The sequence below is a fragment of the Schistocerca americana genome, chromosome 5 (genome assembly GCF_021461395.2).
Source record: "Schistocerca americana isolate TAMUIC-IGC-003095 chromosome 5, iqSchAmer2.1, whole genome shotgun sequence".
Lineage (NCBI taxonomy): Eukaryota > Metazoa > Arthropoda > Insecta > Orthoptera > Acrididae > Schistocerca > Schistocerca americana.
The window spans coordinates 516,310,653-516,336,318 of NC_060123.1; the positions used below are offsets into that span (position 1 = coordinate 516,310,653).

The 25,666-nt window shown below is 43.6% G+C and overlaps 1 protein-coding gene across 1 annotated transcript in view; it reads left to right on the forward strand.

Moving 5' to 3' along the window:
• The window catches only part of LOC124616479 (retinal homeobox protein Rx-like), a 382,811-nt gene that overhangs the window by 186,905 nt on the left and 170,240 nt on the right, over positions 1 to 25,666 (forward strand). The window contains exon 3 of the mRNA XM_047144789.1: positions 11,401 to 11,569. Within this exon, the coding sequence (XP_047000745.1) occupies positions 11,401 to 11,569 (169 nt within the window). The remainder of the gene's footprint in view (positions 1 to 11,400; positions 11,570 to 25,666) is intronic.

Below are 25,666 nucleotides of genomic sequence, written 5' to 3' on the forward strand. Positions count from 1 at the left end.
TCGTTACTATTTGATCATGTTCCACATATGTTATGTCACTGAAGTCCTCCTTGAAGGCTCTCTAAAATTACGCAGTAGAAGTATATAGGTAGTTGTATTTTTTAAAAAAAATTGAAAAAATATGTTGTGAAATGATTTTTCTAAAGCAAGTAATAAAATGAATTAGAGAAACATTGATGTACATTTGAATCGTAGCTGAAATAATGTACAGCAGATGAGACGCTCATACGTTAGTGATGTAAGGTGAGCACTGACAAGGGAAACTCCCCATTGCATCCCCCCTCCCCCCCCCCCCCCCCCTCAGGTTTAGCGGTAGACCGTCAAAAACTGATCACAGATCATACATGAAAACAGGAAGAAGATGTACTGAACTATGAAAAAAGAAGCAAAACAGAAACAGTGAACGGTCTAAGTTCAAGGCATGCAACGAGAGGATTATTACCAGAACCGCGGACTCTTGGTTGTGTAGTCACAGCGTTGGACTCCAAACCGGGAAATCCGTGTTCGGAACTCCCTCGTGCCCCACTGCCCCATTTTTTTTTTTTCCACAATATTATGAACTTGCTGCCTGGTCATTGAAGTGTCTGTTCTCGTTCTGCAGTCATGGCAATTGTCATCAATACAGATATTATAATAGTAAGTGTACGGTGGATGTGCCGCTAAAACTCAGAAAAGCGTCCCAGTACAATCAAAGGAGTTACAGTGTATGGTGTTCTTAAGTCCTCTATCCCCTATCCATGAAGAAGGTTCCTGTTTTTCCCTGAAGGGCGTCCTTTTGAAGATGTAAGTGCTATCCACAGGGCCCCAGCTTACCACTCAATACGAGATGCCATGGTTAGGTTCCCTTGTGAGTCAAATTCCACAGATATGCCCTTGTGCTCTTTAAAATTATAACATTCTGAGTTAAACAATGAACTTTAAATCCGCAATCGGCACCTCATTTTCTGTACATGATTTCGAGAATCATTACAGGCACGACGAATGTTTCTCTAATATATTTTATTTCTTAATTTCAGGCGAAACGTTTCACAAAATAATTAATCATTTTTTTTCAAAAATTATTTTTATTCTAAAGTTCTGTTCAGAAAGCAAAAACTATAAACTACTTAAATATCGACTGGTATTCTGTTATTATTATTATTACGATCACATGAGTCCAGACAAAGAAGAGAAGTTTCAATTATTTATGCTGTGATCTGATTTTTTTACACTTGATTTACACAGCTAGCAGCGGCTGTTCGTGAAATATTTCAATTTTCTAAGTAAACCTCACACTGGACAATTTGATACCACATTTGTCTATTTATTACACATTATTGGGCTATGAAAATTCGGACAAAATTTTCCCTCAAATGCAAAGTTAAGTTTTCCTTAATTACCACAATTAACTTAAAAGAAAGTTGATACCCACTGTTCCATATTCCACTCTTTGTCTAGCCATGAAAATTCAGAAAAAATTCGTCGTGAAATTTTCACTCAATTACGTAATTAAGTTTTTAACAATTATCTGGATTACTTTCAAGACATTAAATATTTTTTTCTTTCTTTTTGCGAAACTAGACCTCACGGTATTCAATTCGGTACCCCTTTTGTGCATTGCCTACCCATCATTAGGCTATTAAAATTGGGAAAAAGTTTTCCCTCTGATCAGTAATTAAGTTTTTCTTAATTACTCTGATTACTTACACGCAATTAAATATTTTTTCAGAAAATTAGATTTCTCCCTGATCGGTTTAATACCCCAGTTGTCCAATTCCATTTCGTTGTTTGGCTACGAAAATTCGAATCGAAATCCATTGTGCAGTTTCCAATCGAATCTCTAATTAAGTTCTCCGGCGGAGGTTCGAGTCCTCCATCGGGCATGGGTGTGTGCGTTTGTCCTTAGAATAATTTAGGTTAAGTAGTGTGTAAGCTTAGGGACTGATGACCTTAGCAGTTAAGTCCCATAAGATTTCACACAAATTTGAACATTTTTTGAATTAAGTTTCTATTAATTAGCGTTGCTTTCAAAATACATATTTTTTTTCTCGAAACTGGACCTCACACTAGTCAATTTGATACTAGTTTTCTCCGTTTGCTATTCATCGTTAGGCAAGGAAGATTGGGACAAAAATCCATTTCGTTATTTCTAGGGTTCTTGATTTCACTCCGCCCTACCATTTGGCTGAAAAGCTGAAGTCGGGGCTACAATTCGGTAACCACACGGGTTGAAAATTACTTACATATGTCTTCTACAAATTAACAAAAATCGTACCTCGATGTATTTAGTCGTTCTGGATATATCTGTGCTGGCCTGTCTTACCAAACTCACTCTTTACACAATGAACTACTGTGGACGCTGGTTGGAAGACCTGGTTTGAGATAAAAAGATCGGCACAAAAAAATAAATAATGGGGAGCCACAAAAACCCTATCAGACAACTGAGGAGAAAGAAATAAAAGAATGGAGGACTTGATGCGTTTCATATTTATTTTTGCAATCATAGGACAGAAGGATCCATTGGCGACCCCTGCACACGTCAGCAGGCTAATACAAGCCAGCGTGTTTTCGGCAGAACCACCGAATGAACCGGTTCGTTGTTCGTGTTAGGGGCTGAAATACCTGTTGTTACTAAGGAGCATGCAGTATTGCAGTGCACACGTCGCCCTGAGCGACAACAGCAGAGGCAGTTAGGCCAAATGGAGTGTTGTCGATAGATGTGATACGCAGCAACCGCGTTATATGTCTCGATAGGCGGAAATAATGTTATCAAAGTGCCGGTTACCCTTCAAGGCTGACGAGAACTGCAGGGCACAACAAGATTGGTGGCGCCTTGTTCGCTTTTAAATATTCCGCCGCGGATTGAACCACCGCGCGGCCATATGTTTGTGTTGGCGCACCGCCCGGAACGGCGTGAAATCGCGCGCGTCGATTCCGTCAGCTTACGGTGCTCCTCGTTAGCGATTACCACGCTTGTCGCTGGCGCCCGTGTTTTCGGTACACACGGCGGCAGTGGGAGCCGGCGGCGTGGCGTGGCATGCCGACACGCGGCGCGCCGGTAACGCGATGAAGCCATTACGCGTCGTAAAGTCGAGTAGCCGCGTCGAATCGACAGCCGCCGGCTGTGGCAGCGCGTCGGCTGATAAGCATCGGCGCCGGGGTGAGGCACACCTCTCTCTCTCCACCTGTCCGGCCGTGTCGCTACCTGCGCCAGACGCCACTTCTCGATATCACGTCCGCGACGCGGCGGCACGCGACGGTGCGTGACCGGCGACGTGAACTATGACCCGCCTGCAGTTGTTGCTCGCGCGTCTTCCCCATACCACCTTCTTACTTCTCACCTCCTACAGACCAATGAATGACTCACGACACGAACTTACAGCTTCTTTCCTGAGTTCTCTAGGGGGAAAGAAGATAGCCTTCTGACAACAGCTTATTATCAGGTGTACCGGTATGAAATGAGCGTTAAGATACAAATGTGTCGATAGGGAACATTTGTTGTGAACCAGCCCCAATTTTTTTTTTTGGTTGGTATGACATCTGTCAAACATATTTAGTATACAACAAGTCATGGAACAAACAACATCATATGTTTTCATCGTGTTAACAATGTCGAATTTTGTACCAAAAAGTGATGATTTGCGGAAAGCACTAATTTTTTGTTTTCATTTGAAACAAAAAAGTGCTGCAGAGTCGCATCAAATGCTTGTCGAGGCATGTGGTGATCATGCTCTATCAGAAGCAACATGCAAAGTTAAGAAATAATGATTTTGATGTAAGAAATGAAGAACATGGAAGACCACCAAAAAAGTTCGAAGACGCCGAATTGCAAGCAATATTGGATGAAGACGATACTTTGAGTCAGAAGCAAATGGCAGCAATGCTAAATGTTGCACAACAAGCAATTTCTGTCCGTTTGAAAGCTATGGGAAAGATCAAAAAGTGTCGAAAATGGGTGCCACATGAATTGAATGAAAGACAGATGGAAAACCGAAAAACCATTAATCAAATTTTGCTTCAAATACATGAAAGAAAATCAATTTTGCATCGAATTGTTACTGGCGATGAAAAATGGATTTATTTTAAGAATCTTAAACGGGAAAAATCATGGGTTAATGCGGGACAGCCATCAACATCGACTGCAAAACCAGATCGATTTGCCAAGAAGACAATGCTCTGTGTTTGGTGGGATAAGAAAGGTGTGGTGTATCATGAGCTTCTAAAACTCGGTGAAACTGTGAATACTAATCGCTACAGACAACGAATGATCAAATGGTTCAAATGGCTCTGAGCACTATGGGACTTAACATCTATGGTTATCAGTCCCCTAGAACTTAGAACTACTTAAACCTAACTAACCTAAGGACATCACACAACACCCAGTCATCACGAGGCAGAGAAAATCCCCGACCCCGCCGGGAATCGAACCCGGGAACCCGGGCGTGGGAAGCGAGAACGCTACCGCACAACCACGAGCTGCGGACAACGAATGATCAATTTGAACTATGCATTGATCGAAAAAAGACCAGAATGGGCCAGAAGACATGGCAAAGCAATTTTTTTACGCGACAATGCACCTGCACACAAAGCAAAACTGGTTCAGGATACAATCAAAACACTTGGCTGGGAGCTGTTACCCCACCCGCCGTATTCACCAGACTTGGCCCCTTCCGATTACCATTTGTTTTCATCAATGGGACACGCATTGGCTGAGGAACACTTTGATTCCTACGAAGAAGTCGAAAATTGGGTGTCTGATTGGTTTGCTTCAAAAGACGAATATTTCTATTGGCGTGGTGTCCACAAATTGCCAGAAAGTTGGTCAGTACTTTGAATAAAATGTTCTTACTTTTCAATTCAAAATTAGTTTTTCATTTTCACAAAAAAACGCTCCTTTCATACTGGTACACCTGGTATATCTATACACACACACCAAGAGAAAAGGAAAAACGATCTTCCACGACGGAATTATTCGAATGGGATGAAAATCGGTAGGGGTGTGATGTATAGCTACAGACAAACCAACTATTAGAGTATCAGAAAAAACCAGTTCAGATTCGGAAAGGGTAAAGGTACAAGAGATGCTCCAGTCCCTCTGAGAGCGGTTGGAGAAAGAATGATAGAAATGAACAAGGAGTTGCATATAAGTTTTGTCGACTAGGAGAGGGCTTTCAATAGAGCCAACTGGAGTATACTATTGAGACTTATAAAAGATGTGAATATAACCTGGAAAGATATATGACTAATAAAGGAGATGTACACAAAGCAAAAAGCAAGAAGTGGCAGTTAGGGTACGAAATGAGGAAACGAAAGAGATGACCGTTGGAAGGGTTGTAAGAAAAAGATACTCACTGTCATCGAAGCTATTCAACATATACAGCGAAAAATTGATATGTAAGGCCACAAAGAATGCAAGAGCCATTGAAATCGGAGGAGAGAACTTAAAGATTGTAAAATGCGTGGATGATCAAGCAGTGATGGCGGAATCAGCAGAGCAGCTACAGAAGATGTTAAGGAGTATTACAAGAAGGGGCAAAAAATATCGAATGAAGATAAATATGGGAAAGAGAAAAATGACGAGAGTAAGCAAGATGGAAGCTCCAGTTAACATATTCCTACACGGAAAAAAGACCAAGTAAAATCCTCGCTGTACCGGGAAAGTTTAATGACATGAAATGAAAGCTGTACAGAAGAAAGAAGGAGGAGGACATCTACGAGAAAGAGCATTTCAAAACCTGAAGCAGTTACTAACATCTGGAGGAATTCTAATGGAGCTGAGGAAACGAAAGGCCTTTTAACGTAGCTTTGTCCTCTTAATGTTGTGGAGATTCGCAAGAAACAACACGTGATTCTGATTCCGCGTTAAAGTGTAGGTACCCTTTCCCCATATAGGTAACTGGACCAGGTCAGGAAAAAGAAAGACCTGTCACGTTTTTCTCTCTGTATTGGAAGTCTGTTCTCAGTAACTACTGTTGATATTTTGATACGGTTTCCCGAGGATGACGTTTGTATATACAGTAATTTGTTACCGATACTCCACACAAGTAATCTGGCCGCAGATACTTAGTGTTAACTGTGCGAAGCCAGGGCTCGACGATACTTGCAATATACTGTATATGAACTAGAGGAATGGGAAGGAAAGGAAAAGGGTGGGTGGAAAACTAATGACCTACACGGAGCACTGTAGAAATAAAATGGCGAAAGTTGTTAATTTGTACCGGACAGGTATTCGAAGAAGGATTTTCAGCTTCTCATGAGCGGTTGCCTTAACCACTTGGACCATCTGGACACGGTAACAGCGTCCCTCGTCCATTCACCGCCTACTCGCACATTTTTTATTCCCGTAGAAGTTCGGACCATATTAGGCCATTTGCATTGAAGGAAATGTCATGGGTCCGCTGCTCTATCACAGAAATGTATACATATATACAAGTAGTGTCTGATCTGTCGGACAAGCCTTTCTGAAAGCACTAGCAGCACATTCATGATTACTGATTTTTCTCTTCTTCTGATGTTTTTAGATCAGCCATAGTGAGTAGCGTAATCTTCAAACGGCTAGAACCAACATGAATGATTGTGTGTGTTACAGACCTAAGTTTTTTACTGTCGTCTGTCAGTCCTTCAAACGCTCAATGAGAATGGTTGTGGTCACGTAAGTTAAATGACTGCCAGACGCTAAGCCTACTTCATCGACCGCTATGTGTCTATCTACCCTGTGTCACAGATCACAGATTAATTTGTGGAAACGACTGTCTCATACTTATTGCAACACAATTTCTAAATTATTAAATAAAAATTTCATAATAAAACAACAGCTTACGCGGTGAAATGTCTTCTTCGCAGTGACTGGACCCATACTCACAAAAGACTAAGATCTAAGATCTCATGTATCTGCTACCCTTGCTGTGTCCATCCACAAAAAAAAGGAAACAAAAGAAGAAAACACGGGCAAACTAGTCCGTCGCTGCTGTACGACAGAGCAGCAAAATTGCAGATGAGGGAGACCATAATATTTACTACATGATATATGAAGGTTTCCGATGGGAGTTATTCGAGAGTAGAAATCGTGATACGGTAACGGACGTGTGTTCGAGTAAAGATCGCTTTTGGGTTTTGCTACTGATACTCCACGACGTTAGAGAGCTCGTGTGACTGCAAGTGGAAGAGAGAAACGTGGTTAATATTTATAATGCCATGTAGTCACGCTGATTTTAAATGTGTCAAGAGGTTCCGTGTGCAGATGCCAGCCGTGGCTTTCGGTTGCCCAGTGCTTAAGCTTTCCAGACCTTAAGCCAAGTCTCCACATGCGACTAAAGCCATTCGACATCAGGCATCATGATGGCTCACACTGTAGTGGCGTCGTCAGCTGCAGTTTCCACGGACAGCGAAATTTCTCGTGGCACGGTTTACAGTACGGCATCAACTGAAATCGTAAGAGTAGGCCTGACTGTCTTCGTGTAGGTTATTGCGCTTAAGTTGTAGCAAGAACTAAATAAGAGACCAAAACTGGATGACGTAGAAAAATACCTTACTGGTATGTAATACAATAATGAATACGAAAATTAAATGAACCAAAATACAAAAAAATTATGCACATTAGCAGAGCTATAACTTCACTTATTCTTTCTGTGAGTATTCACTGACACATAAATCTGAATTTATGAAATTTATTTCACAGTAACAGGAGCTTATCTCGACCACAAGGCCTGTAGTCAACAGAAAGTTCTGTTGTGTCTCCAAATTTCAGGTACTTACATGAATAAGTAAATGTACTCCATGGATCACATGGTATTCTCAGTGAATCAGTCTTTCACGTATTTTTTGTGGAACTCGGGGAAAACATAAACAGATTGAAGGTGTTTGAAATGCGTACCCCAGACGGCATTCAAACGGTTGTCATGGAGGTCTGTGGAAGTCAGTGGCGTCACAAAGTTAAAATGACTTCAACTTTTAGTGGCATGCAATAAAAAGGTATCATTTAAAAAATGTTTTTGCATTCAGACACAGTGATGCTATCCGAGTGCTGTGACTCTCGTTGCATGTGGAAGAACGGTTTTGCGTGAGTTTGTATTGTCTTCAGGGCGGCTGTATCACTCCCACAGCAGCGTTATCACGACTTACTGAGGGATATGGACGTAAAAAGAACAGCTGCACGTGCAGCGTTCAAGAGTGTGTTAAATCTTGGGCTGATCTGGGATTCTACCTGCCTGCTTTGACCCATGACGTCATATTTGGCATGAACAACACAGTTTATAACAAGTTACCAAGACAACCATAGATAACATTCAATAAATCAAGTTAGTGGCTACAAGATTACGGCCACAAACAAACATAAGAAGACTCGAAATATTTCAGGCACCTAGTGAAATTATACTAATGGGAGAACCATGGGAATTAGATGTTTTTGGGCGGAGAGAAACTGAAAATACAAGAATAACACAATTCAAAGACAACCACGTAACCGAAATATAACAGTCCGCAGCTCGTGGTCGTGCGGTAATGTTCTCGGTTCCTGCGCCCGGCTCCCCGGGTTCGATTCCCGGTGGGATCAGGGATTTTCTCTGCCTCGTGATGACTGGGTGTTGTGTGATGTCCTTAGGTTAGTTAGGTTTAAGTAGTTCTAAGTTATAGGGGACTGATGACCATAGATGTTAAGTCCCATAGTGCTTAGAGCCATTTGAACAATTTTGAACCGAAATATAACAGACACGAATTCGTCCAGAATAACCCGAATAATAAAATACAAAAAGCACACAACTGTAATCGAGGACTGCTCTTTACCCGCATAGCTCAAACGAAGACAGCGATATGAGAACCCAACCCACCTCCCCCACAAACGCGCACTCACACAAAACCTTAATAATAGGAATCGTAAATTTCCCTCAGTGGACATAGCTCAAACGAAGACAGCGTTACCAGATGCCAAGCCGGCCGGTGTGGCCGAGCGGTTCTAGGCGCTTCAGTCAGGAACCGCGCGACCGCTACGGTCGCAGGTTCGAAACCTGCCTCGAGCATGGGTGTGTGTGATGTCCTTAGGTTGGTTAGATTTAAATGGTTCTAAGTTCTAGGGGACTGATGACCTCCGATGTTAAGTCTCATAGTGTTCAGAGCCATTTGAACCATTTGAACCAGATGCAAACCCAAACAACCACATTAGTAGGTGCCCTATACATTCAGCAATGGCTCTAATCAACCGCAAATTTTAAAAATACTAGGCATGTCTTCACCCGTAGCAGCACCAAATGCCTTTGAACTTCGTTTTACAGTTCGATTCATACCCACAAACAAATGACAATTACACAAAATACAATCCAAAGCACCAGCAAACTGCAAACTAAAACGATTACCACGTACCAAATCACAAACACAAACAGCCGCCACAGGAGTGCTCCACAGCTACTTCAACACACCCCAAGTTACAACGGAAAAAAAGGCGGCCAAATCTTACTAGAACGAATATTGTACTATATGGTCGCTACTCGTTTCTCTAGCAACAATGTAAGATGTGCTCTCAGGTTCCTGCCTAATTGCACCCTATTAATTCACGGCCTATTTGGAATATTCAGCGTACCTTACACCCGTTCCTGAGACAACCACACGTAACATTTAATAACAGACAGTTTACATTCTTCACATCGTAAACTACTGATACCACGCAGGACGTCACTGGTCAAAGCTGACGACTGGAACTGGACCGTCGCTTCGACCCGTTGATCTAGCTGAAACTATACGAGTACAGGGTTATTCAGCTGCCAATGCGTATGGGTTTCATGCAGCATGCAAAGCCTTCAGAAACTGCACTAGAGGTTTTAATATTCGCTCTCTGTCACTATGTGCAAACTGTTAGTTACACATTAAAAACGAACAGGACCTTTTTGAAGGAAATTTTATTTAGCTAAATTTTGTGCTGGGACAGGTTTTTCGCTGGAGACGACAGTTTTAGAACTATTCAAGAAAAACGTTTTTGAAGGTCAGTTTCGGATGACTTTCTTGAATAATTCTAAAACTGCAGCCTCTAGCGAAAACGGACCCTAGTACAAAATTTAACTACATTAAATGATAATTAATTGAAACCCTCAGCTGCCGTCAGGTGTTGTTGATGTACGTCGATGGGGACAGCTGAAAATATGTGCCCCGACCGGGACTCGAAACCGGGATCTCCTGCTTATATGGCAACACTCTATCCATCTTTTTTTTCCATTTTGTTCGTTGTTGATCGCTGTGTTTGGTTCGTTGCGGACCTCACATGACATCCGTACAAGTTCGTTTGTTGATCCTTCCACTCAGTTTATTTATTGCAGAGGTCAACCAGCTCACTGACAGAACACGCTGAGCTACCGTGCCCGCTCGATCTGAGCCACCGAGGACACAGATAAATAGCGCGACTGCAGGGACTTATCTCTTGCACGCTTCCCGTGAGACCCACATTCCCAACTGTCCACAATCTACATACGTACTGTACCTAATAGATATTTGCCCATCCACTCATTACTCGCGCACACTAAGGTGACGATTCCCGTAAGAGTTCGAGCAACCTGTGAGCATTCGCACAGACGAAGGTCAACAGCTGGGTAGCCTTTAACTATATATATGAAGATAGTAACTCTTCTCGAAAGAACAGATACCATTGATGACCGTGCAGCCTCTCTAGAATAAACGATAATTAACTGAAACCCTCAGCTGCCAACAGGTGTTGTTGATATACCTCGATGGGGACAGCTGAAATTTTCAATTAATTATCATTTATTCTAGAGAGGCTGCTCGGTTATCAATGGTATCTGTTCTTTCGAGGACATTTACTATCTTCATATATAACTACATTACATTTCCTACAAAAAGGTCCTCTACATTCTTTTTTTGGAATAACAGTTTTCACGTTGTGAGCGAGAGAATGTGAAAATTGAGCGTGTGGTATTTGAAGGTGGTGTGCGTTGTATAAAACCTGTGGCTAGGGGCAGCTGAATCACCCTGTACAGGTGTTCCAAAGTCTCTGGGAAGTTTCGAAACTAGGAGGAAGGTTATGAGGGCAGGTCGCGAGTCGTGTCTGTACAACTAAGCCAGCAGAGCATTTACCCACGAAATTCATAGGTTCTGGCTTCGAGCCCAGATCTAGTACCCAATTTTAACCTGCCAGGAAGTTTGAGTGTAGCATTTATCTGTCGCCCGCATCGTTACGTTGCCTGAACAGCGACCTCTGTTCTGTGCAGGCGAGAACAGTAACTCCAACGACGGCTGCATGTCGGGCTCCGTTCCGACGTCGCTGGCGGGCGGCGTGGGAGGCGGCATGTCCGGCGGCGTGGTGAGCGGCGGCGTCGGGCTGTGCTCGGGCCCGGCGGCGGCGCCCAGCGGCAGCGAGGACGAGAGCGCCGCCCCCAGCTGCGGCAGCCCGCCCCCGGGGGCGGCGAGCGACGGCGGCGGCAGCGGCAACGGCGGCGGCGCCAGCAAGAAGAAGCACCGCCGCAACAGGACCACCTTCACCACCTACCAGCTGCACGAGCTCGAGCGCGCCTTCGAGAAGTCTCACTACCCGGATGTCTACAGCCGCGAGGAGCTCGCCATGAAGGTCAACCTGCCCGAGGTCCGCGTACAGGTAAGCCAACTATCTCGTATGTCTTGCTTCTCCAAGATAACCCCTTTCGACACTTCTGCCAAAGAAACCGAGATGTGCCTGGCTGTAACAGCTCTTCAGTTCAAATGTGGTGCCACAATGAAAATGTCACAAAATTCTAATTTGCACTCACCTAGAATATTCGTAAGTTGTCCACTGTCACAGTGGGCAGCACGTGGTGATAGGATATTTGACCTCTCACCTTTGATTTACGTTGGTGGCTACGAAGAAATTGGCCACATAGCAGACTGAAGTAACAATTTAGAAGGCCAAGACATTTTCTTAATCAGAGCTGCAATGGCTTTCGACAGATATCGATTGGACTCTCTCTTCTTTCCTATTTTCTGCGCTTCTTCTTTAATCTACAGCTAATTTCGTCGTTTTTTAATGGTTCTGTACCGTAGTCGGTAAAAACGGAACTCGTACCGGATCACTTTCTGTCCGTCTGTCTCTCCGACTATTAAGACCCCTTTTTTTCAGCAACGAGTACATGTATCAACTTAAAATTTGTCGCTTATAAGGACTAATATCTGAAGGCGGAGCATTTAAGTTACCAAGTCAGTACAGTCAAAGGATGTGGCCATTCGTTTCACATATTTTTATACTCACAAACTAATAAATCAAAGCCTGTCAATGAACTATCTCTACTTGTTTTGTACTTCTCAGAGCCTGCAGCGTTGCAGATATGTTGTGTGTGTGAAATCTTATGGGACTTAACTGCTAAGGTCATCAGTTCCTAAGCTTACGCACTACTTAACGTAAATTATCCTAAGGACAAACACACACACATCCATGACGGAGGGAGGACTCGAACCTCCGCTGGGACCAGCCGCACGAAGATATCTTGAAAAGACATTTTATGTATATTATACCTTGACGCTTCTATTTTTTGAAGGTTTATTCAAGAATTGTACAATTAGGCGATAAGATTATTTCGGCAGCACTACCATTTTCAAGCAATCTGCAAATACAAAACCGATCAGATATATAATGTAAAAACTGTGTATACTAAGAGCGCTATATAATTGTAGATCGCTTGGAAATGGCAGTGCAGCCGAAATAAGCTTATCCCCTAACTGTAAAACTCTTGAATAAAGCTTCAAAAACCAGCAGCGTCCCGTATAATGTACATAAAATGTCTTTACAAGATGTTGTACACATGAGGGGCCTGGTGGTCTAGCAGTAAGGCCCGTGGTTTGAAAGCAAGATGTCGCGTGATCGAATGTCGGTTGGACCAAGGAATTTTCAGTCTTCGTTTTAACCAAGCTTTAGCAAAAATCAAATGGCTCTGAGCACTATGGGACTTAACATCTGTGGTCATCAGTCCCCTAGAACTTAGAACTACTTAAACCTAACTAACCTAAGGACATCACACACATCCATGCCCGAGGCAGGATTCGAACCTGCGACCGTAGCAGTCGCGCGGCTCCGGACTGAGCGCCTAGAACCGCTAGACCACCGCCGCCGGCAAGCGTTAACATCTCAGCGATGTGAGGAGTCACTAGAAACAATACGTTGTTCGAATTCGACATTATACTATACGTCCCCTTTCCCCAGTTAGATAACTGGGGTAGGTTACGGACACGGGTGAAATGGGCCTGGTATTTTGGTGATTGAGGACGGTGTACTGAACAACATTACGTCAGCATTTACGTCATTTCCAAACTAATAATTACAGTTATTATGAGTAGTATGTTTTCAGGTAGGCCAGTACCTCCAAGTATATGTGGCCAACAACGCTTCTTTTCCCTAGGGCAGCATGTCAGGTGCTGAAGTGTGGACGCGAATCGATTTGTGTATACTGTGTGGCGTCATCACTTTGTGGCTCAGGTACAGCCATGCAGGAAACATCACGCCATAAAGCTTACAACGTATTTGTGGGATGACTGTTAGATGCAGAGGAAAAACAACCAGCACATTAATATGTATAGATATTAAAGTACCACTTACAAAAATATATGCAATTATACCCATTACACCCTGTATATGTGCCATTAAGTTTGTAAGGAAACCTTCAGAGCGGGTATCCTGCTCGCAACTCTCCGTTTTTTTTTAGTTTTTTTTTTTTTTTATTTTAATATTATCAGTCATTCCAACTCTTCTTCTTCCTCTCTTCCTTGCGAACTTCCCTTAAATGACTGCTTCTGGCAGATAATTCCTTGGCAGTATACTGTGTGTCCCAACCAAAGTGTTTTCCTCATTCTCGTTATTTCCAGCAGTTTTATTTCCTCTCATACGAATAGCCTACTTCTTCATTCGTCATTGCATCAGCTCATTTCCCTTGTAGAATTTTCACCAACAACCACATTTGGAAAATATCTTCCTTCTTGACCGTCCATCAATCCCTGCCAAATAACTCCAGGTAAAACATGTGGTGAACCTGTTTTTTAACTCCATCGGAATTCTTTTCGCTATTAATGAATATTTCCCATCTGCAGAAGCTCTTTTACCTATACATACTCTTCTTCCTATTTCCTGCACACACTTCACTGATCTTCAACCTAGATGTGGTAAAATGAATAAAAATGTACAGAATCATCGTGATGACTTATTTCGTAAAAGTAATTGAGAAATGCATTGACAATTATACAGCATTGTTACACAAAATATGAATACTTCCATGAAGAGTAACATGCATGTTTCAAGATGGGCGACCTTGCCTAAAGCTGTATGCATCATACAGCCTTCAAACTCGGGGTGCGATTTCTTCATATTAGCTGGGACCTTGGTTCTTTCTCGCACAGCCAATAGGAAGTTGTGGAAATGTCACACTTCCTTAAAAGATAAAGCGATTTGTTTGTAGCTTTAGCTTCCAGTTACTTTTATCCACTAGAAGAAGACTCTGGCTCGTGTCTTAACACTGTGTAAGCGCGTAAATCTGAGCTTTTTCATTTCCTTCTCACATTTTTAGTGCACTGGCAACAATACTATGTCTTACAATTAAGTTGGTCCGTTAAAAAGCTTGACTGCTCTGGTAACGTATTGGGTTGGTTAGCCATGAACTCTGTATCCCCCAGGGATGGGTAAATGCAGATGTTTTTGTAGTGGCTAGGTAACAGATGTTGTTTCAATTACACGGTAACCAAAGAATCATGGCCATTAATAAGGTTGCGAGAGGAGGGGTTATTAAATTAGAATATTTAACCCCAAGCCTACGCTGTTCTATGAAGATAGTTACCTAATATGGTAGTGTGTTGCGACCCCTGCTCTTGTTGTTGGGTACTCAAAATGGTTCAAATGGCTCTGAGCACTATGGGACTTAACTCCTAAGGTCAGTCGCTAGAACTTAGAACTACTTAAACCTAACTAACCCAAAGACATCACACACATCCATGACCGAGGCAGGATTCGAACCTGCGACAGTGGCGGTCGCGCGATTCCAGACTGTAGCGCCCAGGAGCGCTCGGCCACTATGGCCGGCTTGTTTGGTACTAATGACATGGCAGCCGATATTAACAATAACCTCATACTGTTCGCAGTTTTGTATAATGAGCTAGTGTCTGAAAAAAGCTGCCAAAATGTTCGGTCAGATCTTGGTAAGATTTCAGCATTGTGGAGTGACTGAAACTAACATTAAACGTTCTAAGTATATAGTTGTGGACTTCACAACACGCAAAAATCTAAGTTTGTTGCGTCTACAGTATGAGTAAGGCACTACTGGAGTCAAGAACTGGGAAAATACAATCAGCCAACAAAATACTCGTGAGACCCATCCCATACTGCTCGAGTTTGTGGGCCTGCGCCAAATAGGCCCAACAGAGAACATTGACAGTGATCGTAGAAGGGCAGTATCTATTCTCACAGGTTTAAATCACCAATTGGAGAGCGTTACTGAGGTGCTGAAGTACCTGAAATGGCAGTTTGGTGGGCAAAAGGAGAATCTTTTGGGAAGATGATACTGTGATGTGAAACTGAGTCAAACGCAACGAGGATGACTAAATATTTTACCCCTTGCACAAGCTATTTGGACTTCTTCCCCTACTTGCAGGAGGGACTCATGTCCTGCAGTCTTGCTAATGGTGGATTTCCTATTTACTAGCTCTTGTAAGGGATAAGGTATCTCCTTCCTGCAGCCGCTACTCAACACAATAAAAAGATATATTTATTAGAGGAAAAGAAGTAAATGGAGATTATTTTCGCCTTAACAGTGAGCACATAGCTGATATTCGCCTACCGCATTGCGTTCTCCACACTGAAACTGCTGGGGCTAATTGTGCAATAAAATGAAATGAAAGAACAGAACTGAAAGCGCGTGCGCATACACACACACACACACACACACACACACACACACACACACACACACAAACAAACACACACGTCATAAAGAAAACCAAGAAACAGCACATTTCTAACATTCTCTACTGGACCACTTTATGAAAGGCCTAACCAGTCTGGAAATGATGGAAAGAAAAGTAATAACGAGACGCGCTTACCTCGTGGGAAGCTGCTCAATAATTAGTGCAGCACCGTCGATGGAGACGAGCAGAGAGCAACTGCATAACTGGATTTAGCTCTTGACAACGAAATACTGGCGGGCTTACAACTTCGCCGTTAAAGTTTTTGCAGTGAGCAAGTCCTCCACCATCTGGTGCGGCAAACTAACTCAAGCGAAACGACCTAACAGCAACCACTCCCAACTCTTACCTCGCCCAGCTCACAACTGGAAGGACGCGACCATATATGTCCGAAAGCAGCGGACGTGTATTAGGGTTGCGTAACCTTAGCGCCAGCCAGTCTGTACTCTGGATATCCTTCCGCCGAAATTGGCACCCGTTTTACCACACTGAGACTTTCCAGACTGTTTTCGCACTCTTATTTGCAACAATTCCTTTATTGTAAGTAATGTGCCAACGATGTGACATTTCAATGGACGGAAGCGGAAGTGCGGTGTATACGGAGACTGGCAATTTACGATTAGTCCGATTAAAGGTCATCGTTACAAGGATAAATAATTTTAATTAATTTTTTACCATGATTGATTATTTATAACTAATAATTCGTTCCTCCAACAGGCAATAACCTCTAAATTTTTATATTTGCACTGAGTTGTTTTTAAGAAGGGACGGCAACTGCAGTGTCTCGTATCCGTTTCGGAAGCGAAGTGCTACTACTTACAAGGGAACCTCCCCATCGCACCCCTCTCAGATTTAGTTATAAGTTAGCACAGTGGATAAGCCTTGAAAAACTGAACACAGATCAATCGAGAAAACAGGAAGAACATGTGTGGAACTGTGAAAAAAATAAGGAAAATATACAAACTGAGTAGTCCATGCGCAAGATAGGCAACATCAATGATAATGTGAGCTCAGGAGCACCGTGGTCCCGTGGTTAGCGTGAGCAGCTGTGGAACGAGAGGTCCCTGGTTCAAGTCTTCCCTCGAGTGAAAAGTTTACGTTCTTTATTTTCGCAAAGTTATGATCTGTCCGTTCGTTCATTGAAGTCTCTGTTCACTGTAATAAGTTTAGTGTCTGTGTTTTGCGACCGCACCGCAAAACCGTGCGATTAGTAGACGAAAGGACGTGCCTCTCCAATGGGAACCGAAAACATTTGATCGCAAGGTCATAGGTCAACCGATTCCTCCACAGGTAAACACGTCTGATATATTCTATACGACACTGGTGACGGAATGTGCGTCACAAGACAGGAATATGTTGTCGACCCACCCAGCTTGTACACTTGACGAATGCGTAAAAAGATTCTTCTACCTTGCCCATTTAGGTTTTCTTGTGGATGTGATAATCACTCCCAAAAAAGTGATGAAAACATAAGAGTTTGTCACGTAAATTGCAACAAATGAATGCAACAGTTTCACAGTCGCACAGTTTTCCCTGTGCTCTGTCAAAACATATGTTTTCAACGTTTTCAAATGTTTCCGTGTGTAGACCGTCAAATCTGCATATGTCCAAGCAAATCTGAACATGTCCTGGAATTTTGGAGAGCGAAGTTGATTACGTGTGAGTGCCTGAACTTTGATAATTGTCTGAAAATAAAAAATCAAACTTTTCACTCGAGTGAAGACTTGAACCAAGGTCCTCTCGTTCCACAGCTGCTCACGCTAACCACGGGACCATGGCGCTCCTGAGCTCACATTATCCTTGATGTTGCCTATCTTGCGCATGGACTACTCAGTTTGTATATTTTGCTTATTTTTTTCATAGTTCCACACAACTTCTTCGTGTTTTCTCGATTGATCTGTGTTCAGTTTTTCAAGGCCTATCCACTGTGCTAACTTATAACTAAATCTGAGGGGGGTGCGATGTGGAGGTTCCCTTGTTAGAAAGTTTCCAGAATCTACGAATATACAAGGGTGGACAAAAATATGGAAAAGCAACACTTTATCGAGTCTAACACGGCGTAGAAAAACCATACGCATTCAAAACAGTTTCCAGTCGTCTCGGAATGGATAAAAACAGGTTCTGTAGGGTTTTCAAGGGAATCTTATACCGCTCTTCCTGAAAAATAGTGGAAAGTTTCGATAACGGTGATGGAGGTGGATAGCGGTCATGCGTCATTCTCTCCCAATTCGACAGCAAAGGCTCAATAACGTAGAGATCTGGTGACTGTGATAGGCGAGAAGATGCGATAAGCCGTCCGCTGTGGCCGAGCGGTTCTAGGCGCTTCAGTCTGGAACCGCACTGCTGCTACGGTCGCAGGTTCGAATCCTGCTTCGGGCACGGATGTGTGTGATGTCCTTAGGTTAGTTAGGTTTAAGTAGTTCTAAGTCTAGGGGACTGATGACCTCAGACGTTAAGTCCCATAGTGCTTAGAGCCATTTGAACCATTTTTGAAGACGCGATACTTCATCCTCGTGGTAACAAAACCAGTCCTGTGTGAACAGGGGCCCTGTCGTCATGGAATTCAGCATCACCATTGGGGAAGAAACATTGTGCCATGGGATGGACCTGACCAGCCAAGATGGCCACAAAATCCTTTGCTGTAAGGCAGCCTTGTAGAGTAACCATGGTTCCCATGAAATACCACGATAGAGCCGCCCAAACCATTACCGGCCCCCCGAACTATTTAGCTCCTGGGATGTAGTGAAATTGGTTACAAGTTGGAAACATTGTGAAATAAGACATCTATTGCTCGGTAGTCGTGGTTTTATGGCTTCGGCACCGCGTTTCCCTGTTGGTGGTCATATGCATCACTGATGAGTGGTTTTGGAATTGCAGCTCCTCCTGCAATTCCCACCTTACGGAGATCTTTTCGTGTTGTTTTGGTGCTGACAGTGTTTGCGGGTGCGACATTCAGTTCTGCAGTGACTTTCGCACCTGTCGTCCTCATATTTTTCGCCGGCCGCGGTGGCCGAGCGGTTCGAGGCGCTACAGTCTGGAACCACGCGACCGCTAAGGTCGCAGGTTCGAATCCTGCCTCGGGCATGGATGTGTGTGATGCCCTTAGGTTAATTAGGTTTAAGTAGTTCTAAGCTCTAGGGGGCTGATGACCTCAGACGTTACGTCCCATAGTGCTCAGAGCCATGAATTCCTCCATTCATAATTTTCCTCACAATTTTCTTCAATGACCGTCAGTCACGATCACTCAACACACAGTGTTGTCTGCGTTGTGACTTAGTGGACCATGTTTTCCCGTTTTCCCCATTTGTGGTATAAATTGTCGGTACGATGCCTTGCGCTGATTCCGTTACGGAAGGACCCATTTCACGAGCACAAAAAAAATGCTCACTCTGGAATTCTCTTAGCTCCGAAATAATGCACTCACAACTTCGCAGAACACTGTTGTGAACACGGCTTACACTTGCGATGTCTTGAGGACATTGCACAGGTTCCGTTCGTGGTGAAATACGAGTACAACACTGCTATCTGCAGACATGGCTAGAATTGGCATTTATGTTGAAGTACTCATTTCTCGCTGTGTTCCCATGTTGTAGTCCAACTCCTCTACTACAGCCTGCTACGTATCGCTCCCATAGTGACCACGAAGACAAGACTGGACAAGTTACAGTGCGTACAGAGGCACTACTCCAGCGCACCGTATGGGAATGGAACGGAAAGACATTGTGAAGAGTGTTTCAGTGCACTTCACAGAGCAGGGGTATTGCATTTGGAGCCTCGGGCTTCCGCGGTCGCTCGTTCCTCCCGGAGAACCAGCAACTGCGGCGGCGCGTCGGCGGCGGGGGCGGCAGCGGAGGCTCGTGGGCGGCCGTCGCCGTCCCTATTGATTGCCGGGGAGGGCTGAGCCGGCGCGTCGCAGAGACGCTTCCGCTAATGAGACAATCGGATTACGCGAATTAAGGCGCGTCCCCCGGGGGCGGGCCGGGCAGCGGCGGCGTCGGTCCCGCGTCCGCCGTCCATGCCTCCCCCGGCGCGGCGCTGCTCCGTCGGATGAAATCTTCGCGGATTTGCAGCCGGGCCGACATTCCGCTGTCAGTGACGTGTCGCCACTTATCTGGCGCGCCGAAAAAACTTGTTAAGCTTGGCCCAACCATCCCTGTCACGTTACAAATTAGCGAAACCTAAAATAATTGCCTTCTTAAAGGCGCTTTATTGTTAGGAACAGACCTTATTGTAGTCCGATAGTGATAAATATTTTTTATATATGCTCACGGGACAAAACATAAGATCCTCCCGTTAAATGGCTCCAAGCACTGTCGGACTTAAGATCTGAGGTCATCAGTCCCGGCCTGCCGGAGTGGCCGAGCGGTTCTAGGCGCTACAGTCTGGATCCGCGCGACCGCTACGGTCGCAGGTTCGAATCCTGCCTTGGGCATGGATGTGTGTGATGTCCTTAGGTTAGTTAGGTTTCAGTAGTTCTAAGTTCTAGGGGACCGATGACCTGAGCAGTTAAGTCCCATAGTGCTTAGAACCATTTTCATCAGTCCCCTAGACTTAGAGCTACTTAAAACTAACTAACCGAAGGACATCACACACATCCATGCCCGAGGCAGGATTTGAACCTGCGACCGTAGCGTCGCGCGGTTGCGGACTGAAGCGCCTAGAACCGCTCGACCACAGCGGTCGGCACCCTCCCGTGAAAGACCAAAGCGGTAGTTCTAGAGCACTGTGGGTGATATATAATTGGTACCAGGCGGTCATGGAACCATTCACAGTTAGCGTTAAGTCACGAGAGTGAAATTCGTGCTAGTTGCTAGTTTGGAATCAACGCAGGAAAATGGGCTGACATGGGGCGTCACAGAATGGCTGAAAGGATCTATCGTGTTTGGACGTTTCCATGATCACACAGTAAATGAAGCTGTCCGATTTGATTATGTATCAACGTGCAATGTCCAACTCGTGTGCAAGGAACGGCGTACCACTCGCTGCCATGCAACAGCAGTGGTCGTATTCACACTGGAGGGGTGTGTCACGCCTTGTCACTGATACTACGTTTCAATCCTGATAGGAACAGCTCCTGACAACGATCCTAGGCCCATGTGAACCAGTTTTTGATCGAACGTTGTGAAGGGAAATGAGTGCACTGGACACTCTGACGCCAGTATCTCGCAAAAGGGCACGAGCCGCAGTGGCACATGAACCTGTTGGTTTACGGTAGGCCAAACAATACAGCAGTAGCTGACTGGAGATGCGTAGTGTCGTCTACCGAGTCGCGATGTTTGCCTCTTTTCGTATCTACATCATCATATACGAGGGACGTTTGAAAGGTCCGTGCAAAAATAAAAACTATTTACCTGTTTGGGGTAAACCTTCTTTATTTTTCGACATAGTCTCCTTTTAGACTTACACACTTCGTCCAACGCTGTGCTAATTTGCTGATCCCTTCCGAATAATAGGAATTGTCCAAGTCGGCAAAATGGCTATTAGTTGCTGCAATCACCTCCTCGTTTGAATAAAATCTTTGTCCCGCCAGCCATTTCTTCAAACTGTCCCTTCACGTTTCCACTTCACTATCACATCGGAAACAGTGGGCCTAGGGATGTTCAGGAGTGTGGAAATCTCGCGTACGGACGTATGACACAAGTGACACCCAATCACCTGACGACGATCGAAGTCCGTGAGTTCCGCGGGAGCGCCCCATTTTGCCCTCTCACGATTTCTAATGACTACTGAGGTCGCTGATATGGAGTACCTGGCAGTAGGTGGCATGCTGCACCTAATATGAAAAACCTGTGTTTTTAAGGGTGTCAGGACACTTTTGATCACATAGTGTATATTGAGTGCCCTCAAGGAACCTTTGCGGAAATGGATCAGGGTGATGTGGCGAAACAGAAGTTGAAATAGGTCACACTCGAAATGTATACAAAAGAAAATTCTGCGGTTTACTATAGATAACGCTGTGTCTCCTCTCCTCTTCTCTCCTCTGTTTTCTTTTGTTTGTTTTCTCTTCTTTCTTCTCTTCGCAAAATGTCTTAGCCTTTATTTCTCTCTACATTCTCTTAGCACCATGTATTAAAATAACTGTGTTGACAGAGGGAACGAAACAGCGAAGCACATTGTTTGGTGTGCCGTTATAATGTTGAATATAGGAATTATAGGAATTCGCAATAACTGTAAGGCGTCTTACATATGTACATTTCGGTGTACGATTTGTTATGTTCACGTAGATAAAGAAGCACAGTAATATTGCTTTTTATACTGAAAGGATATTTGCAGAAAGGTTTATCGTAAATTTATAAGACACTGCACAACAAACGGGAGGAAGCTTTAAAAGCAACACCTGGGACCTACGATTTCATAAACAAAAACATTGCAGTTCTCTCTCTATCGAATAGCTTCCACTGCACCGCGTGACATGCATTCGGTTTAATTGTATACTTAATTTGTCAGCGATTATTTGCACCCAGCACGAACACTACAGCTCAGTGTGGAGTGTGTACCGTGACGTGTACGCATATCGAGCAGCGTAGTTAGCATAGACTCTCTGCAGACCGCTGTTGCAGGCGTGTCGCGGTCGCGAGTGTGCGCTAGCGGCTGTGTTTGTTGAAAGTAATGCGGCCACCAGCGGCCCCCGACATCACAGAGTAATAAGCACTTTCCTGACAGCCGCACTGAATAACATTTCCCCGCACGGCGACCCTCATTGCGTGCGGCGTGATACGGACTCTCCCTCTGTTTGCTCTGCTATCTGCGACATCGCCAGACAAAATTACATCCGCAAGTGCACGGCAATAATAATGTCGAAATCGACGCTCTTCCGTTCACTCTCTCCCCTATGGCAATAATATCAGCTTCTGAATACAACAGCACAAAGATTTACGCGTCAGAATTGACCGTGACAAAACAGGGAGATGACTGTGGAGATCATTTACCAGCAAATAAAGAGCAAGAGTAATTTTTTCATCTTTTCCTCGCGAGCTTCTCAGTCATATTCAAAATTAATGTCTATGTACAGGGTGTTTCAAAAAGGATTTTACAACTTTAAAAATTCATATAAATTTATAGACAGAAGATGTAGAGCTGGGTTTAGTGTTACTTTGTAGGGAAACGCATCAAGTTTTTTTTACCTTGAACTAAAGATGTTGTATGTGGCTTCCGTTGGTTATTCTGCACACGTCCTATCGGAAGTCAATTTCTTCCCCAACTCCCTGTAGCATTGGAGGTGTAACTTGCTCATTGCAGGCGTAAATTGTTACTATAAGTCCAGATAGAGAAGCCGGCATAGGAGGTACAAACACGATATCCTTGATGAATCCACATAAAAAAAAATCGACTGGTGTCACGTCTGTTGAACATGGGGATCATGCAACTGACTTAACACGACTAATCCATTGACCTGGAAAGCGGTCACTGAGAAAATCCCGAACGTCAGCCAGACAAGTAAAAGATTGTTGTAACATATCCAGGTACACTGTTGATGGTCCTTTCTCACGGAAAATGAAGGGGCCGTGCACTTTATTCTTGCTCAATACACAAAAAACGTTCATGTTAGGGCTAGCACGAACATTCTGGAATGTTTGATGTGGATTTTCACTGCCCCAAATCCTACACTTAGTGTGCTAACCTTGCCACTGAAGTGAAAAGTCGACTCATGAGAAAAGATGATTTTGTCCAAGAAATGTTCATCCTCATGTAATCGATTTAACACATCCACATATAAGTTCTTGCGAGCAGTTTTACCATTGTCTTTTTCTGCTTGTACTTGTACGATCGTCAGTATGTGCGGTTTCAAATGCAAACGGTTTCTCAATATACGCCAAACAGTCGTATGCAGGATTTGCAGGTCACGAGATGCACGTCGGGTCGATTTCGTACGACTGTTGACAAAACGTTGTCTCACTCTCTCAACGACGTCGTCAGATATGCTTGGATGACCTGATGATTTCCCATGTCTTCCCGAGAATCCAGTTTCTACAAAACATTTATGCCACTCATAAATTGTAGGCCTTCTAGCTGGATCTTTATCGTACATGGTACGGAAATCACGCAAAAGTGTTATCGCCAACTTCGATTCTTCAAACCAAACCACATAGCTAGCACACTCGAGTCCAGTGAAGGCAGCCATCTTTAACGCAACTGCCGTTAGCGCTCCTTACGGTGCGATTCGGCACTAACGAACTTCGCGAGACAAAACTTGATGTATTTTCCTATAAATTAATACTCAATCACTTCTGTAAGTACTATGAATTAATTTATATGAATTTTATAAGTTATAAAGTCCTTTTCGAAACACTCTGTGTAGCTGAAGATGCAGTATTTCTAGTTGTCGATCATATGATTTATTACATTTTTGTAAATAATGTGTGCAACGTCCCCTTAGAACAATTATACATGACTCTGCTTAAACTGTCACACAATATTTTTAGCGCAACGCAATCTGACTTTCAATAATCCCTACAAAAGAATGGCCCTGACTAACATTAACCTATACCTTTCACAAATCACTTACCTCACAAAAATCTTCGTTACTCGAACTTCTGCAATACAGCGAGCGCCACTACTGCCAGCTAAATAAAACATTCTAACTACTGATGGCACTAACTACTGATAGGCATAGTTAGCAAATGAAAGATTTTGATAGAGAACAAATGATGTATTTACCTTAATAGTCATAATATATATAGCAGTTTATGACATCCAGTCTTACAAATTTCAAAACTCCGCCATCTCTCTCCCCACATCCACCACTGCTGGCGGCTTACCTCCAATTGCGCAACGCTACACACTGTTGACATCCAGCTGTCCAACACCACACTGGCAGACAACAATGCAAACTAGCCACAGACTGCACACAGCACAGTCAGTGATTTTCATACAAAGCGCTACGTAACGTTGCCAATAATAAAACATAAACAGCCTACTTACATAGCCCCCATGCTCCCCACAAAAAAATTTACAAATTGTTTTGGGCAGTGGCCAATAATGATTTGATAAAATTTTTCATAATTACAATAACAAAGATATCAAATGCACACACTTATTGATACAATGTTGGTCAAAAGCTAAAATTTTCTCACAGTCCATAAAGACAGTCCTGATCATTCATCACAGTAAAATTGCAGTGTTTTTCTCAAAGGCTGAGCAGTAAAAGAAAATGGACATGGAAGTAGTGGATTTCCATGCAGTCTTGAAGAAGTAGTGTTGTCCTTCCAACGGAAAGACAGTGCTGACTCTCGACATGCAGACAGGTAATGGGCCACAACTGAGCAAACCCACAGCAGAGTCATTCGACGTTTTGAAGAATATTGGTAGGTAGGTCATCAGAGAGCAGACCCACTATAGTCTTGGTAGAGAGTATGGTATAGGTGGGCCACCAAAGGTGCAGACGCACTACAGTCCTTGTAGAAATAATGGTATTGATGAATCATCATAGGTGTAGACCCACTGTAGTCCTTGTAGAGATGGCCAGCAGCCCTCTGCTGCGACTGTGCAGGTGCACAATCACCATCGAAGAGTCTTGCGGACAATATAGCACGTCCATAACCACCACTTGTGCACTCACAAAGTTTTTGGAATTGTCCTTAGAACCAGCAATGCTGTTATCCAGTCCTTTGCTGAATTATTAACACACGTGTAAACACTAACAGTCCCTACTTCTCACATATTGTCCATATACTATGACCAACAGAAACGTGTGCAGTGAAATGGAACTTACAAGTTAATAATATGATGAACTGGTGTCAGTTACAATTTTATAACATAAGAATACAATAACAAAGGTGCA